Source organism: Gasterosteus aculeatus, chromosome 6 (assembly GCF_964276395.1).
Source record: "Gasterosteus aculeatus chromosome 6, fGasAcu3.hap1.1, whole genome shotgun sequence".
NCBI classification, from domain to species: Eukaryota; Metazoa; Chordata; class Actinopteri; order Perciformes; family Gasterosteidae; genus Gasterosteus; species Gasterosteus aculeatus.
In genome coordinates this window covers 16842408-16861576 of record NC_135693.1, presented here as the reverse complement: position 1 = coordinate 16861576, position 19169 = coordinate 16842408, and the positions used below count along the sequence as shown (strand labels likewise).

Below are 19169 nucleotides of genomic sequence, written 5' to 3'. Positions count from 1 at the left end.
TAAAGCCCTTCGAAGCCGATGCGATGGATGTTTGTTGAGGCGTTAAAGCTCCTCGCTCTTCTCTGCTCTCACTGATCAATAAAAGCCTCCGTTCTGCCTGACGAGTGACACCAAACCACCGGCTCACAGTTAGGAAAGTGCTGCACAGTTCAGCACCGCGGACAGCTCCCGCGGCATCGCCGCACAACACAACTTTTAATGGTCACATTTCTCCTTCGGGCAAGTCGGACCCAGTCAGATTCTACCTGGTGATAATTGTGGTGGCTGAAGCTTTAGTGGATGGTGCTCCCATGTACAAACATTTTTCAGGTATATATATATATACAGTATGTATACTGATCCCTGGTAGCTACTGTGGTTTGCAGCGATGTTAATTAGGCGTCTGAAAGTGGAGTAGCATGTGCTCGCTTCAGCTGTCATGTAAACTCGGCTGCGCTGCCACTGAGATTGATTGTGATGCTCTAACTTGTTTAACTGGGTTATCTAGAAGATGGTTTAAGGAGTGATTTCTCTCCTGCCCAGAGATGAAGTGTGGATCAACGTCTTGACTACTGTTGGATTTTCGAATCAACTCCCCCCTTTATTTTGAACAAATTTAGATGCTTTATCATCAGAGTTGCAAAATTCTGTCTTTTTTTTTTTAAAGCCTTGTGTGAAGCTGAATAGTTGGTGTAATTAAGGTGTATATATCGTTGGTTAGATTATTTTCTCAGCAGTATTATTATTATGGTAAAAATTTTAATTGAACATTTTTCGAGTTATTTGTCTCGTTCTAATTATCTTACTTTCCAATGTTATGCACCAACCGCAAGGTCAAATTCCTTGCATGTCTAACACATTTTGGCAATGAATCTTCCTGATTCCTGATAACTTGATCAAGATGTAGTAGCTTTGTTCTGACCTCTCTCCCTCTCTTTTGGAAAGGTAACTGTCAAACTTGCACGTTGTGGACTCACTAGAAACAGCGAGAAAGAGTTGTGCACTTTGGGATTAAGACGGATTTGAAGGTGTCTGCTTCCCAAAGGGACGTAGGTGTTTAAATTCAATGTTTCTGCTGTAGCAGGAAATTGAGCTGTCGAGACCAAGGATGCAAATTGAATGCGCCTGTGAGTCAGTTTCACCAGAACAGTTCTGTTTAATGGACTTCAATGGTGGATAGTTTCCAACTACAACAACGCATCATTTACACATTCATTCATTTGCATCGTGTATTTGTATATCGTTGTACATACAGTATGTATTCACTACTGCTCTGCACCCCCTCGACTTTAACACATGTTACTTTGAATCGGGCAGAGTGCACGTCAATGGGATTGTGTGCTTCATGCATTAATAAAGGCAACATCATTTCCTTCCATCACAATGTGGCTTGTCTTTGCCAATAACACACATTTGAGTGTTGAAGTTGTTTGACCTCAACAACAAAATGAAAGACACACGCAAATGAAAACACAACTCAGAGTAGAAAAAGAATCCAGTCATGCAGGAGACTTGGGAGTTAAAGGTTTATACAGCTGCTCGTCCACACAGACGCTGCAGTGCTCCAATATTGAACTAAAGCCTGTGTCAACCGATATTCTTCTCCGGATTCACTTTTACAAAATCCCAGCAATGTGGTGCAGGTCAAAGAGCTTCCAGCGGCTATATCTATTATTTACAGAACACAACAGCTCAGTATCCCTCCAAACACAAAGGGCAGCGGGCAGAATGTTTCCCTCCAAACACAATTCAAACAAAGTGGCCGTAACATGTTGCAGAAACCAGGATGCAAATATCACAATATACATTTGAATTGTCTTTGTGAGAATGAGTGTGATCATTTTGATGAAATTGTCTTTTGAAAAATAAGTACAAGTAAAATACTCAAAGAGAAAGTTTGAATTAGAAGATCTTATCTGTTCGTTCCCTTTTCTGAGCTTTCAATCAAACAAATGTGTTAAAATAAACTGAAATCATTCGCTGCCTGGAAGGGAGGACATATTTAATCTGATGGATGTGTAGATAAAACACAAGGTTTGTTATAGAAATACCAAACTATTACGTGTTTTACTGAATGAGGCATTAATAAGAAACATTATTCTACATTTTTTGCTATTGTCAAGAGAAAAACGACATCTGCTTAACCATCCAGATCTCAGTATCCTCCAGCTTCTGTGCGTCTGTGGCCCTCAGCGTCAAACCAAACCTCACATCTCTCATTTTGCTGCACAACATTTTGTCTTTATCTTTTCCCGGCTGCACCAGTGGGTGCGGGGGAGTTTTTTGCCTCCTCGCAATGTAAAGTCCGGTGACTTGAGATCCCACAGTGCTGCAGAAACATTTATGTGACGTGGTTACGAGATGTGGCCGTGCTCGTGTCCCAATCCGGCTCTGTGTTATCTCAGTGTCACTGTCACGTTGTGTCATGTCTGCACACACACATGCAACCCCCTCACCACACACACGCTGTCGGTGTGTGTGTGCTGGTGTGATCATAAGCACATTTGCATTTAAGCATTGCATATTATTTTTATTATCCTCATTCAACCTGTGTCTCTCCCTCAATTTCTCCCCCGCTTCCCCTCTATGTCTCTCTCTCTGTCTGTCTGTCTCTCTCTCTTACACACATACGCAAGTCTTTCTGCTATTTCTGGCCGTAATTGATTTATGAAAGATGTTGTGTTTTACGTCTCGCAGAGACTTATGCTTGTCATGTGACCTGACAGCGCAGGCATGAAGTTCCGGGTGCAAAGACGCTGGACAGCTGGCCCCTCTGCAGGGTTTGTGTATTAATAGATTTCTTGCATTTGTCTGAAACTCCTTGTGTCCATTTTTGTGCAGCAATTCCAGTAGATCCATATTTGCATTATGGATGTATGTGTGTGTGTGTGTGTGTGTGTTTCTAGGAGGACAGCCCCTGGGGAGGTTAACAAGCTCAGCCAACACATGAGGTGCACTCGATTACATAAGAGCAAAGAGCGATGTTGCAAAAGACGAAGGAGGCAAGATCCATTTTAACGGCCCCATAACATAAGGATGAATTTTTCAGGTTCAGCTCCAATACTCATGAGGCTTTTTGAGAAGAGAAAGAGCATTAGGATGTTGTTATGGACGTATATGTATTGTGGTAACCCAGGGGGAGTGAGGCCAGATTCGGGCTTAAAATAAGAAACTCAGACAGCAAATGCAAACAAAAAGGGTCCTTTTAATGGCAAAGGTCAAAAACTACGGCTCTTCCAACCGGCTTCCAAACTGAAATATGTGGCGTCTCCTCCTACGTGGCGCCCGCTTCCTTGTCCTGTTAGGAGCAGAGTAGAGTAGAGCGGTGAGTCCTGGGGGTTACCTCCTCTCCGACGTCTGGCCCCGTCCGGTCTCTTCTCCTCTCCTTATCTAGGGTCTGCTCTGATTACCAGATAGGCCGCAGGTGTGACCAGTGCCACGTTCCCAGTGGCTGGAGCACCTGCACAGGATAATAAATCCCCCTTATCACCTCCCCCAACCGGAGCTTGGGGCTCCGCCCCAAGTGCTTTGTTCCTCCCCCTGGTTTGCCACACACCCCCTCCACCAGCTCCAGGTTGGGGCTAGGAGCGTCAACGAGATAGCATTCCTCCCTCCTGGACAAGGCGTCTGCGTTTCCATGTGCTTTTCCCGACCTGTGCTCAACAGAAAAATTAAAGTTTTGCAGTTCGAGGAACCACCGTGTAACTCGTGCATTAGTGTCTTTGGCTGTAGACATCCATCTCAGTGGTGCGTGATCCGTTACCAGGGTGAATTTTCTGCCCAGGAGGTAATACCGCAGCTTTGTCAGGGCCCATTTTATTGCCAAACATTCTTTCTCCAACGTTGAATAATTGATCTCATGCTTTAGCAACTTACGGCTGATATAGGTCACTGGGTGTTCTTCTCCTCCTCTGACCTGGGACAGCACGGCTCCAAGCCCTGATCCAGAGGCATCTGTATGGACGATGAACGTGTCCTCAAAATTAGGGGTGCTTAAAATTGGCTCGGTGCACAGGGCCCTCCGAAGGGTTGTAAAGGCTGCCTCAGCTTCGGTGCTCCAGAGGACCTGGTGTGGGTGGCTGTTTTTCGTCATCTCGTGTAAAGGGGCTGCAATAGTAGCAAAGTGGGGTATAAAGCACTGATAATAGCCGACCAGGCCGAGGAACGTTTTTACTTGCCGCTTCGTGGCTGGCTTAGGCCAGGTGGCAATGGCCTCCACTTTCCGGGATTGGGGTCTCACACTGCCTCTCCCAATGGTGTAGCCGAGGTATTCCGCCTCCTCCAGGCCAAGGTGGCACTTTTTTGGGTTGGCGGTCAGGCCAGCTCTCCGTAGGCTTCCCAGGACAGCTTTCAGGTGGCCTACATGGGTGGTCCAGTCGGGGCTGTGTATGACCACATCATCTAGGTAGGCCGCTGCATACTCCCGATGAGGTCGGAGCACCTGGTCCATCATTCTTTGGAACGTAGCTGGCGCTCCGTGGACTCCGAAGGGCAGGACTCTATAGTGGTACAGGCCTTCTGGGGTAGCAAACGCTGTCTTCTCTTTGGCGGTTTCTGTGAGGGGAACCTGCCAGTAACCTTTAGTGAGGTCGAGCGTGGACACAAACCGGGCTGGGCCTAATCGCTCTATTAACTCATCAACCCTCGGCATGGGGTAAGCGTCAAATTTTGAGATTTCGTTCAATTTTCTAAAATCATTGCAGAATCTCTCGCTGCCGTCGGGTTTTGGAGTCAACACAATCGGGCTGGACCATGCACTGTGTGACTCCTCAATAACGCCCATCTCCAACATCCTTCTCACCTCTTCTTTGATGGTCTCCCTTTTTGCCTCTGGTATGCGGTAGGGTCGGAGCCTCACCTTTTTCCCAGGTTCGGTGATGATGTCGTGGTTAATCACCGTGGTCCTTCCCGGCATGTCTGAAAAAACATCTTTGAACTGCCCAGTTAGTTCCACCATGTCTTGCCGGTGGGTCGGACTCAGATGGGGGCCCAGAGGTACCTGTGAGGGGACACGATCTTGGGTTTCGGTGGTTAGTGCGGCCATCGGAACACTGTCAGGGGCGTGCCATTTCTTCAACAGATTAATGTGATATATTTGGCAGATTTTCCTCCTTCCCGGTTGTCTTACCTTATAATTCACCTCCCCCACCCTTTCGATCACCTCATAGGGTCCATGCCACTTTGCCAGGAATTTGCATTCCACCGTTGGAATCAGGACCAAGACAAACTCTCCCGGCTGGAACTCCCGTAGCTGAGCTCTACGGTTATAGATTCTGGCTTGGGCGTGTTGGGCTTGTTGCATATGCTCCCGCACCAGGGGCCATACCTTAGCCATCCTGTCCTGCATCTGGTCGACATACTCTATGGCGGAGCGATGGGCTGATGGCTGTTGCTCCCATGCTTCTTTGGCCAGGTCCAGCATGCCCCTGGGTCTCCGTCCATACAGCAGCTCAAATGGTGAGAACCCTGTGGACGCCTGGGGCACTTCGCGGATTGAGAACAAGACAAAGGGGATTAGTTGGTCCCAGTTTTTCCCCTCCACGTCAATAGCCTTCCTTAGCATTTGTTTTAAGGTTTTATTGAAACGTTCTACCAGGCCGTCCGTCTGTGGGTGGTAGACAGAGGTTCGTATTTGGCTCACCTTCAGTAGTTTACACATCTCCTTCATCACCCGAGACATGAAACAGGTTCCCTGGTCAGTAAGGACTTCCTTTGCAATCCCAACTCTACTAAAGAGAAGGAATAATTCTCTCGCCACCGCTTTAGCACTTGCGGTGCGTAACGGGACCGCCTCTGGGTACCGGGTGGCATAATCCATGATAACCAGGATAAACCGGTGCCCCCTACTGGACTTCGGCAAGGGGCCTACTATATCCATGGCTACCCTCTGGAATGGGATGTCGATTATTGGTAGTGGTATTAGTGGATTCTGGTAGTTTACCTTCGGCGCCGTCTTCTGGCATTGTGGGCAGATTTGGCAATAATCCTGGACCGCCTTCTTCACCCCCGGCCAGTAGAAGCGCTCCCGGACTCGGTCGTAGGTTTTCTCCACCCCCAAATGAGCTCCCAACAGGTGGGAGTGGGCTAGGTACAACACTTTGTTAATATAGCGCTTGGGGACTAGCAACTGTTCCACCACCCGTTCCTCCAGCTTTGCCACCCTATACAAGAGGCCATTCTTGATTGAAAAGTGTGGAAAGGTGCTAGCACTTACCCCCGCCACCGGTTCTCCCTCGACCACAGCCAGGTTCTGTCGCGCTTGTTCCAGGTTAGGGTCCTCCCACTGGGCCGTCCCAAACTGCCCGGGCCTGGTGGAAGATGCCTCTTCTGCCGGTGGGAACTCCGAAAAAACCTCGTTCGAAGACCCTTCAGTTAGTCGGGGATCCCTCCTTGTCGGGGCCTCCGCTGGGGCCGGGGCCTCCGCTGGGGCCGGGGCCTCCGCTGGGGCCGGGGCCTCCGCTGGGGCCAGGGCCTCCGCTGGGGCCAGGGCCTCCTCCTCTGTCCCTTCTGCAGATGACGTGGTTGGGCTAGATGGGGCTGCACAGGCATGTGCCACCTTGACTTTCTGGTCCCTACCAGGTTTCTTGGTGGGACAGTTTCTTCGGTGGCCAGCAGTCCTGCATGCCCACAAACGCCAGAATATCGGGCAGTCCCGCCCAATCAGCACTGGTACCGGCAGATTTTCCACCAAGCCCGCAACAACCTCAAATGTGCCCCTGGTGGTCTGGACCTTAATGTGGGTCGTGGGATACTCACGTGAATCCCCGTGGACACAGGAGACTGGGATGGGGGGTCCCCTGGGGCCAGAGGTCAACCCGGGCCGTAGGAGGGTGACCGCACTGCCGGAGTCGAGTAGGGCTTCAGCATCCTGGGTCCCTATTCTGACCGGCAGCTTTGGGGCCCTTGCGCCCTCATGAGCCCAGCACGTGGTAAGATAGCTGTCGGCCTTCCGTGGGGAGTCGGAGGAGCCCGCCGTAGGCATCAGAATGTCTTCTCCCGGACAATTCCACGCTATATGGCCCTCTTGTCCACAGGCAAAGCATTTTCGCCGGTCCGGATTCACAAAGGGGCGGCGCTGGCGGGATGGCTGGGGCGGACCCCCTTGGGGCCTCGGGCTTGGGCCCAGTGCCTCCGTGTCGCTCTTCCTCAGCCTCTGCCTGTCTCTCCTGGGGTCCGATTGGCTGGGTGGCCTACCGCTTTGCATCAACTGTACCGTGACCGGGTGATTCTCCAACAGCGTCACTAGGGCATCTACTGTCTCTGGGCAGCTTTGAGAAGCGTGTCGTTTGGCACCCCCGGGTAAGGCTCTGATACAGCGATCCATGGCAACTCTGTCAATCGCTGGAGGCCCCTCCCCCGAGGTTAACCAACTGCGTGTCAATCGCATCAGCGTTGCAATTTGCGGCCGCACTGGGGCAGCAGCGTCATACTCCCAGGCGTGGAACTGTTGGGCCCTCGTCTGCAGGTTGTGTCCATAATGGGCCAAAATCGCAGCTTTCAATGCCCCATACTGGTTTACGTCAGCGGGGGAAAGGTCCCGGCCGGCTTTTTGAGCTTCGCCAATTAAAAAAGGGGCTAGAATTCCTGCCCATTGTGCTCTAGGCCAACGTTCCCTCTCTGCAGTCCTTTCAAAAACCTCTAGGTAGGCCTCAATGTCATCCTCACCGGTCTGCTTGGTGAGAACTTTACTGGGTTCCGTCGGCCCCTCTGGCTTTACCAGATGCCGTCCAAGAGTAGTGATGGCGTCCTGTAAGGCTTGAAGACTCTGGGCCTGCTGGGTTTGGGTCTGGATGAGCTGTGTCAGTGCATTCTCCATGGTTCTCCGTGTCTCTCTCGGAGTACCTATTTTAGCCTGAATCTTTAGCGACAGACCGTCATGCCTGCATCCTCCACCAAAATGTGGTAACCCAGGGGGAGTGAGGCCAGATTCGGGCTTAAAATAAGAAACTCAGACAGCAAATGCAAACAAAAAGGGTCCTTTTAATGGCAAAGGTCAAAAACTACGGCTCTTCCAACCGGCTTCCAAACTGAAATATGTGGCGTCTCCTCCTACGTGGCGCCCGCTTCCTTGTCCTGTTAGGAGCAGAGTAGAGTAGAGCGGTGAGTCCTGGGGGTTACCTCCTCTCCGACGTCTGGCCCCGTCCGGTCTCTTCTCCTCTCCTTATCTAGGGTCTGCTCTGATTACCAGATAGGCCGCAGGTGTGACCAGTGCCACGTTCCCAGTGGCTGGAGCACCTGCACAGGATAATAAATCCCCCTTATCACCTCCCCCAACCGGAGCTTGGGGCTCCGCCCCAAGTGCTTTGTTCCTCCCCCTGGTTTGCCACAGTATGGTAAGATAGTGAGGCAGTATGTCATGTCTACCAAAGCTTCTGTCGATATTTTGATTGTTCTAAAACACTGAAAAAGATTCCCCCTCTGATTCAAAGCAGCGCCATGTTGCTCAGACTGTGTTATTCTCACTGTTGAATGTTATACATTTAAATATCAGAGGAAAACTCTCTCATTCAGATTTGTTATTTTTCCACAGCCTCTAAAATTAGAAGCAAGAGGCTCTGAAATGGAAATTCAATATGTGCTTCACACCACCGCAGACTTCAACAAGACTAAAGTGGAGCATCTTCCTGTTTATGTAACCAGGTCCGTCAGTCACTCTCTCGGTCATTAAAGGAACAAATGAAATATTGACGAGCGAATGAATAAGAGGAAGAATGTCCTGCCAAGAATTAGTCCAATGTCGGCATCAAAGTGAAGACATTTGATGTGGAATCTGCCCGCTGTGTTTTTATTATTACGATATGAAGGTTGCTTGAGTGCTCTTTCCCATCCGCAGATCCCTTCCTGTTAATGCAGTTCTCACACATTCACGCCTGATGTTCAGTACAACCAGTCATGCAGTGTGAAGTGCCCGCCAGTGCGTTGTTTGTACTTTATTTAAATCTTGCTTTTTAGAGGTGACACGTCTTCCTCACAAACTCCTCTTCTCTCCTAACTGCTCGCAGACAGACGCCTGGTCCGACCCAGCCTTTTTTATTGTCCTCCTGGGGTCACAACGCCCTTATTATCCCATTTCATGGAACATTTCCCCCCAAAATATAAAGGAATTAGTGTTGTCACGACCTGTCACTGCCGAGCCCGTGTACGACCTCATGTCCTGGCGTCGGAGCCCAAAACCTCAGTACGTTCCTCTCACCACACACATGATTGAGTGTATTAGCCAACGCGATCACGGTTTCTTTGTTAATAAACTTCAGTCACACAGGTGAGTTTGGGTGTGTTGCGCAATAGAAGTAAGCGCACACTGAGCCGGCCGCAGCGTTTGACCAGTTGGGAGTTTTTCTCATTTTCTCAGGCGGATTTTGAAGATTCAAAGCACAACCTGGTGATGTTGACCTCTGACCCCAATGATGTTTGCTTATGATGTTTTAGGATGAATTATTATGATAAACAGCAGGACGTCCGAATCGTTTCACCTCCAAGGGCAGAATACCAACCTCGGTCGGTGTCGGTTTACGATCAATAAAAACTAAACTCAGAAGGACACACCAGAATAATAATTCCCATAGCAGCCTTCAGAGCCTTCGAAAGGCGAAGCCCTCAACGTTGTTGACGTGTTGTTGACGTATTTGCATATACTTCTATATACCTATTTATATGTATGTGCAATCTCAATCAACTATCCTCTGCATTGCTGTGACCTGTGTGATCACTGGTAAGTTATTTTCTTCTTTCCCGGTGAAATAACCTGACCAAGAAGAGAGGTTTTGCCGAGCGGTTGCCACAGCAACAGCCAGCGTGATTCAACAACACTGGCTTCGGGTGCAAAACACTCTCGCGCTCTGTGGGAAATAGAAATGAACAAACTCCTGTTGTTTCAATGAACTTCTCAGTTAAAGCCAACCGAATGAGCCGCGGGGCACACGGGAAGGAGTTTGTCACCTGGCTGGGGGGGTGTACAGGTGCGACGCCCGTCGCCTGCGACTGCTCCTCAACAGCTCTCTGTTGTTGAATTACTGCTCCCTGCGATATCAAAGGTGACCAAAAAGAGATTGCAAATGCATATTGATGAATGAATGCTGCCAGTGCTAGCAGCCATGACAAAAATCCTGCGTTTCCCGCGGCTGCCTCCCGATAAAAGCCTCCCCCAGAAAGCCGTTTTCACCATTCATTCAGACTTCAATGAGATTAAATTACTGAAACTATACATGCGTGTGTGCATGCTGCATCCTTTGCTGTGAATCCCGTGACCATTAGAAGGCAATTTTAATACGTCACAGGAACGACGGACACTGACACTAACAATAAATAAAGGTGGGGGTTTTTCTATGTGGTGTTTGGTGTCCTGTTCTGAAATGCAAACAAGCTCAAGACATTTATTATATGTGAGAGGTCAAAATTAGCAGCAGTTTCACAACGTAAGCTTTTGCAAAATAACTAAAAGAAGCTACAATACTTGCTAAAGGATATTTATATGTGTATAATATAAACATATTGTTTGAAAGGACTTGAAAGGTGGAGAAGAAGGGGAGATGCAACTATTCCTTCGGGCTGGAAACGACTTCATTTGCTGAGCTTTAACAGGATCCTCTTCAAGGACAAAACGAGTTTTGGGGAGATATATTTGGGCAAAGGTTCCAATAATATACCCGAATAAACCCTGCAGTCCATATGACACATTGAGGCCAGAGATATGTGGACTCTGGGCCCCTGTGGCCCTATTTCTTTGTGGAACATGTCATTCAACTACTCTCATTTGGGGTTTCGGTCTCTGCTGCAGGTTCTGGAACCTCTCTTGAAGACAGTCATGTGGGTCGGATTCCTGTGGGTCAGATTCCTGTGGGTTGGCTCCTCTGGGTCCTTGTCATCCCTGGCTGATGGTTCTCAGGTGCCTGTTGAATTGCTTTTCTTTTTTTGTGAAGAAATACTCACATTTCTCCAAGTAAATCAATTCACATTTTGAATATTGTCGCTAATGAGCAACTTGGAGCTGCATCATGAAAAACATCAAGAGTCTCTACAGAGACGTTCATCGAGCAGAGAGGCAGGTAATCACGCATGATGTGTTGGGCGGTATTTTAGGTCCTTTACTTATGTTAATGGAGTTTTTCTTTTTTTAATAAAAGTGAGTCCTTCCCCGCCGGACAAGAGAAGGTGATGATTTACATGCTGAGTCGATTTCTGAAATGCAAAAGGGCATCGTGCACATTTTAAGCTCCTAGAATCTCAACATTTCGCATTTTGGTGATGAGAATTTAAGCACAAATGTCAACTTACTGGCTTTCGGTTCACAGCTTAACCGTGTCCTTCAGCCATGTGACACTGGACATACTGCGTATAGAAGGACATCTAAACCTTGGCTGAATAGGTAAAATATTTACATTATTGGTCTTTTCTTTACCACCTTTCCTTCACCTTGATAATGTAAGAATTGCATGTGCAACATAATGAGGTCGAGCTAACTAGTGTAGTGCCACAATAATTGGACGGCACTTAATTAGTGGCCGAGGTTTTATTTTCTGCAATTTCGTTACGATGTTCACTTCCTTCCCAAAACAGAATCACACTTCCTCTGGATGTGTACAATTAAAGAACACTGGTGAACGTGACTGGTGGCAGATTGGTGCACCGCTGCTGTTCTTGCTGCCAAAACCAATTGCGGCTCAGTGTGTTATCCTTAAATTTCATCTGATTGATGTCCAATCGTATTCTAAATGTCAAAGCCAACATCATGTCAAGTGACCCCGTCACGTGCTGTTACATAACTGGCTCAAGTGACGTTTCATGCATACTTATACCATGATGCTTCTTCAAACCTCAACTAAATGGTTCTGTTACCTAAACCTGACTCACAATGTTTGTGAGAGTGTTCGGCGTCGAGATCGTGTGCAGAAGGGCGCTTTCGCACAACGTTGGATGAGTAGTGGTGGAATCCCTTCGCCGGATGATTTACAGAGATTTACAGGGTCAGCATCTCTACTCATTGCATAAGCGCTGAAGTGAGGATCAGTAACGTTAAGGAAGATTCCTAAATGTTTAGAGGAGCTGGGATTTATGGTAAAAAAAAACAGGTTTATCATACGGGAAGTCAATAATTAAAAGCTACAGGAGACCTCATGATTGCTCAATGCAGTTGTGCGGGCAATCTGTGTCAGACACTAATAGGCTGAGAAAAGATCATTTATTAAAGGGCGAGGAGGCGGGACGATGGGAAAATATCAACCAGGCCTGAAGGGAGGAGACGGAGGTGTGGGAAGCAGAACCGGGTCGGAGCAAGTTGTGTTGGAAAGGCTTGATTGCAGGATGTGATGAAGCTGGTTTCATCACACTTGTGATGGGGAGAGAGAGGCTGCAGGTGGAGGCCGCCACGGAAACAACACCACCACCACCCACCTGCATGTGTCGCATTAAATGACTTAATATGACCAAAGATTCCATTTGAAAATGAGTCTTTTTCTAAATGAGTTTCTACTTTCTTTCAAAGCTAGAAAACGAGACACTTATTGTACTTTCAGCAGTTTTGAGCTGCATTATGCTGCTGTCTTCTTTCAGCAGCCACAAAACAATCTAACTTTTTTAGGGTTTATACTTAATCAGCAAAACGTGTGAGTGTGTTTCACATAGAAGTGATTTAACTTTTGATCAAAGGAAGCGAGTAAAGCTCTTCATTGACTCATTGACTCATCCTTCATTATGAGCCTGAAGTCACCGACACCGAGGGGCTCCTTCAACATCACGTCGTTCTGTATTATGTTGCAAAACATGAAAGGATTTTGCTTTTTAATTGGAAATTTGGAGTTACGAAGTACTTTGAAGATGGCCGCTGTCTTGTTAGCAGTTTCTGGGGTGTAACTTTCCTTCCAAACCGTCGCCATTTTTATTTCGAGATCGTCTCTGTCAAACTCTTAATGCTCCTTCAGGCTCTCGCTCACCGTCACTGAAACCCTCCAAGAGCCAAAGGCCACACGCTGCTGTTGGTGGATTTGACATTATTTCTAAAACGTGGACTTTTGAATTACTTTCGGACAGTGACGGCGAGAGTTCAGCCCAATACTGCAATCATAACCAGGATGTGAAAGATAGCAGATGACTCCTGTTGGGGTCATAAAGTTTGGCTACAAGAAAAAGTTCTTATAGTGTGTTGAAAGTGTGTGTAATCTCTTGTGTGTGTGTGTATATTTGTCTTTTCCACGACGGCAAAGGAGACCTGTGGCTGTAATTCCAAACCCATTAAAACCTCACATGACACTTTAATAAAGAACCTTTCAAAGCATCAAATGTTAAAGTGTGCATTGTGCTTTTTCAAGCAGAGGGAATTTAATGATGTTGTGTTTCATACTGTGTGTCTCAAAATTCATGTTCATTTCATATTCATACTTCTATACTTAATTGAGCATGCTTCTATTCACGCACCACTTTGAAAAATTATCTCCTTTGAGATGTACAGCAATAGACATGATTAAAGCGTTCAGGGGTGGACGTCTGTCTACGAAAAGCTGTCGAGCACCGTCCTCAAGAGGGGGGGGGGGGGACACTGGGCCTGGATTGTCTGTCCTGCTGTGATTAGTTTCACCCGTCTCTCATCAGCCTCACTTCTCCACACCCGCTTCTCAGCTTCTCAACATTCACACCACCCAGGCGCCTTTGTTCCCTGTCGCCCTTCACTTCACACCAGCCTAAAAAGCTGCTTCCGTCCGATCGTCGCGCGGTGGCTGCTGCCTCCTCATCTCTCCGGGCCGTTCGTGTCCGTCCCCCTCTTGCCCCGAGCTGCCCAATCACGACGACCTGAAGCGGAGCAGCCGGCTCCGTGCCGGAGTCAAAACCTTCTGGTGCCAGCCACTTGATCTCAAGTCTTGCCGTTGGCCTCCTGCCCGACCCCCAGAGGGGCTCTGCCTTCGATGGTGGGGTCTCTTCTTCTGCCACGTCCAGCCCGCTGGCGGCTCGCCTGAGGCTTTGCCCCCCCGTCCGTCCCCCATTCATCATTTGCTTGGTAACTTGCCCCGTGTCCCCTTTGTTCTTTTTCAGTTTGTCTTCATTTGTTTGGGAGTCCTTGTCGGATCGTTTCAGCCACCTACTCATCTTTCACTGCATTCAGGAAGAGGTAAAGGAGGACATTAAATGTATTGAAGTGGCTTTATGTGTTTTCATCGTCTCTAAATGTCCTCCTTACGTCATCCTTCTAAATTCATTGATTTTCTTCTGCAAGGCACTTGGGGACAGAAGAGCAATCTAGTTAACACCTGTGACTTCATTACTTTATAAATCTATTTAAATCTATAAATCTAGCTCCGTATTTACAAGTCCAGAGGACAAAGAGCAACATTGGTATTAATTCAAAATCGTATTTGTGTCTATTTGATAAATGTAGGCATAATATTCACTAAGCATTTAATGTGTTATCTGGCTCTTAAATCTCTCGATGTTAAACTTGGATTACGAGCTAGTTGTAACCTTTGCTGATGTGAATGAATCCATTGTTACATATTTGTTTGCTAAACCAAAACCTATGCATATTTGATAAATACAAACTTCTCCAACAAAAGCCAACATATTTTTGATGAAATGGAATAGAATAGTGTATTGTACTTCTAATGGGCTGGGATCAGGTTGATTGGTGACTCTAAATTGCCGGTAGGTGTGTGGATGTGAGTGTGAATGGTTGTTTCTCTCTGTGTCAGGCCTGTGATTGGCTGACCAGTCCCTCTCCCTGGCTGACAGTGTCTCTCGCCTCCCCCCCCCGCGACCCCTTGTGACCCTTTGAAGATGGATGGATCTAGAGCTAGATTTAATTGACAACAATGTACTGAAGATGCTGCAAATTGATTAGGTTATTTAGTTAGTAGGACTAGAAAGTTTTTAAAAAATTACGTCATGTCCAAAATTCCCAAACTTTTTTGGTAAAAGAAAAAAAAGTCTCAAAAAATGTCAGGGAACAAAAGGTCAAAAAATAGAAAAAAAATATATTAGGTTGAATAATGTTTCTAGAAAATTCTAAACATCTTAGGTCAAAAATTGTCATGGAGAAAAAAAGTAACAAATTATTATGAAAGAAAAGTCCAAACATGTTAAGAAAATGAAAAGAAATTGAGAAAAAAATTGTAGAAATCTTAGGCCGAGAAATATAATGGAAGAAAGAGTCAAAGTAAAAGGTAGAAAAAAAGTCAAGGGGACAAAAAAGTCAGAAATTGTTATGAAAAAAATTCAAAAAATATGTTCAAAAGTCAACACATTTGGTCAAAAGAAGTCATGGACGAAAAAGTCAACTATTCACAAAAGGTCATATACATTATTTCGAAAAATGTCTTAGAAAAAAAGTTCAAATATTTTATTACAGATGTCATAAGTCAAATGTAAGGTTGAAAGTACTTCTGAATAAAACATTTGATGGCGTGTTTAACTAAGCCATCATGACATTATTTCTGCCTCCAGCACAGCTTTGTGAAGTGTGAACACGCGCGTCCGTGTGATCGACTGTCAGGGGCATCACTAAAAAGAGCAGATGGAGTTGATCTTTGTCTCCAGCTTTCGATGAATGGCAGATTTAACAGCCCTTCTTTCTCACTGCCACAGACTCAAGGACATAATCAGTGTGATGGCCGTCCACAAGAAGCCACCACTATCTCGCTGCCGCCTCCCCACACGCTGACTCATCGCAATCAGCGCGTCGTTGACGCATCGTTTTAGCATGGCTAGTTTGCTCGCGTCATTCTAATAACACTCAAAGCCAATGAATAAATGAATAAAAGGGAATTTGACAGCCCAGTTGTTTATTAGCCGGCATGACTTTCATTCAAAAAGAAATGAAATGTTCCTGTTTTAGGTTTTTGTACGTTGAGCAGCTTTTGGCGTATTTGTATGAACTCAAAGTTTAATTGAATAAATGTCTGCGAGAATCGTTTCTTTTAGTCGATGTGTCACAGCGATGAGTCATCTGTCTTTTAGGGGTTGCTTGGGTGAAAATCTCAATGGGATTCATTCATATCACTGCTTCAAAAAGTAGGTCTAATCAGACTCCAATCACCGGGAAGGTGATGTGAACATAATGGGGGGGGGGGGGGGGGGGGGATACCTTTTATTAGCACTGTAGATTGTAGTATAGTGGCTTGCCAGTGCTAACTGGCACTACAGCTTTAATGTTAAACAATAAAATAATTTGTAAACTGTAAAATTGATACATGCTTTATTGAAAAAAAGCCACCCTGAGAAGATGTGACAGATGTCACTGTTTGAAATACATCCTGGCTTATTCAATATTTTCTTTTGGTTGTAGTCTACAATAAAATTGTTTGCCCTTTACGGACTCATCCGCATTTCAGACAACCTTTTAGTTGTTCCCTTGGTTGTTAATTATTTCCGCCTCAAGCAAACACCTGCTGCAAATTAATATTTGATCAACTTAAATTCCAATCAGCGCTTTTCAAACGACATTTCAATCTGTGTCTCTTTGTCATACAGTATACAAGCCGTTTGCATACAGTATACAAGAAAAATGCATACAGTATACAAGCCGTATGCATACAGTATACAAGAAAAAGGCATACAGTATACAAGCAAAATGCATAAAGTATACAAGCAAAATGCATAAAGTATACAAGAAAAATGCATACAGTATACAAGCCGTTTGCATACAGTATACAAGAAAAATGCATACAGTATACAAGCCGTTTGCATACAGTATACAAGAAAAATGCATACAGTATACAAGCCGTTTGCATACAGTATACAAGAAAAATGCATACAGTATACAAGCCGTATGCATACAGTATACAAGCAAATGCATACAGTATACAAGCCGTATGCATAAAGTACACAAGCAGCCAGCTTATGCAGTCAATTCCTCCGCATGCTCTCAGTTTCAAATACATTTCTAAATGTTTTCTTCAAGGTTTCAAGCCACACACAACACGAAAGACAACTCTCATTAATCAGCTATGACAACTTTTGTTTCAGAGAGAACGTTCTTAGAATTTGCTTTCCCCGGCTTATTCATTTATTAAATGTGCTACGAGCCGCTTTGAAGCATCACAAGTAAATGGTGGTTATTATAGTGGAGGTACAAGATTGATTATACTTATTACATATTTTTAGAAAACAGTCTAATCAATAACCGGTGCATTGATGCAGGTTTCCTGTGTCATTTGCACATGAAGCAAAACATTATTTAATTCAAATGACGAAAACAAAGCCACAAAGCCTGTGAAAAGTCACAGAGTTCCGGCACCTCGACTTGAGATGAAGTGAAGGTAGAGGCAGGAATTCAGTTAATGATTAGTCTAATTTCTAATACATGCATGCATCAACATGCATCAAACACACCTTCGCAGGTCAGCAGTTTGCTGTACAAATGAATCACATTTTCATTTAATATACTATTTGTGTTTTTTGCTGCTAATCAAAACAGGACGTCCACACATGAAACATGGTAAAACATTTTTTATTTTAAAAAGTCTTACATGTTTAGGTGTATTCTTTTGAACGAACGATGCCGATAAAACATTTTAGATGCATATACAGATATATTTACATTTGACACACGTCCCCAGCCTTCGTTGTCTTTTTACTACAGTGTTAATGGTAGAACACCAGCACAGCACTTCTGTCTGTCTTAGGACAATTATGTCTAATTGGTATTTTTCATTGCCTCATAAGGCCTACAACTTTTGTTTAAAAAGAGCATTAATATCCTGCAATTCTTCAACTACAACAAAAAGGTTTCCCCCGGAACTTCACAGTCAACATATTTTACACCCTTGTCGACAGCGAGTATTAAAAAAAATCTATTTTATTAGTCCAAGATGCATTGCATCCCTCCAGAAAAATCCCACGTGGCGCGTCATGTGTTCTCTGTGAGTCAATGAGACAAACTGCCATCGGTCGTAATGCAGTCCGCTGCCTCTCGTGCTCTTGTTTCCATCATTATATATAGCATGCAGCGCATCTATCACACAATGAATGTGTGGATGACAGCATATAAAAGGAATACACCCCCCCCCAGGGCCGGCCTTTTTGTGTGCGATTTGATGCGGCTGGCGGTACAAAGTCCTGCGGGATCAATGTTGTATGTATAATCCCTGTTTAGAACATCCCTTTTGGTACAAATGCTCTATAAAAGGCTGATTAAATGTTCTGAAACAGGATTGCATTATGGTGCATTGAGGCCTGCAGGACTTTTCTGGCACACTCACATAGCAACAGTTAATTTAAGTCAAGATCTAGGAGGAAACCGTGGCTAATTTCATTCATTTCAGGTCGGTTTCCTCACATGGGGGGGGGGGTCATCTTTTGTTTGAAAGCCGTGTTATTTTATTTAGTGGTATAATTTACAAAATTACACGAAATAAAAAGCTAGCAAAAGTGATATTTATCAACTATGTATTTGTCAAGTTCCGTGCAAATCATCTTGCTACTTCTTAGATTTATTTTAGGATCTCTTTCGGGCTTTATCTTGAGTTTTGTGTCTTTTTGCAAGATTGTAAATAAGGAAAGACTCCTTTTTGGGATCCGAGGTTTTAAGTTGCACCGTAAAGGTCTTAGCATTTAGCATTTTGTAGCGTCACCATAGTTCAGCTCCTAAACAATACGTTTACTAATAATAATAAACGGTGAGGAAGGCGAGAACCCAAACAGCTTTTTGATGTTGTCGACTTTGGTTCTTTAACCAACTGCAGTTATTTGGCCACTAGAGTGTTTTAGCGCCAAAGGGAGAAAGGTTTTTTAAACTCTATCATTTTCAGTGGGAGGGCACATCCAGCCACACTGAGGCTGAGATGCAGCGGACGGCCATCAAATGCCGCAGGTGCACTTTTGTCTTTAATCTACCTTTCAGCACGTCGGCCTTCCTCCCCGTCTGATTATCGCATCGTGTAGAGAAAAACTAGCTTTTGTTCTTTCTTTTCTCTATTGGTCATCATGACTGAGCCATTGTCAACTCACAGGCTTCTTGATATTTTTGTGATTTATTTTCATAGTGTAATTAAACCATTGTTGAGCTACTTGGGAGGTTTGGCATCCTCTCTGTTTTGAATGCTCTTTTGAAAACACGTCCTCGTATTTACTGGCAAACACTCTGTGCAGCGGTGCCACGTCGGCCCCCCAGAAAGATTACAGTTCAGCAGTTCGCCACCTTTTTAGCTCACAGGCCCCAAAGTGAGCCGATTCAGTTAGTTAAAATGCTGCAGGCATTGATGTGCAGA

General features: G+C 45.4%; 1 protein-coding gene across 1 annotated transcript; it reads right to left on the bottom strand.

Annotated features, from left to right (window-relative positions):
• Nucleotides 1-3182: 3182 nt before the first annotated feature.
• On the bottom strand, nt 3183-7795 carry LOC144409509 (uncharacterized). The gene is made up of 3 exons (XM_078104874.1): nt 7645-7795; nt 3856-7533; nt 3183-3277 (listed from the first exon to the last, which is right to left on the bottom strand). Exons 1-3 carry the CDS (start codon nt 7793-7795, stop codon nt 3198-3200), a joined length of 3909 nt encoding a protein of 1302 aa, XP_077961000.1. The 3' UTR covers nt 3183-3197.
• Nucleotides 7796-19169: the final 11374 nt, after the last annotated feature.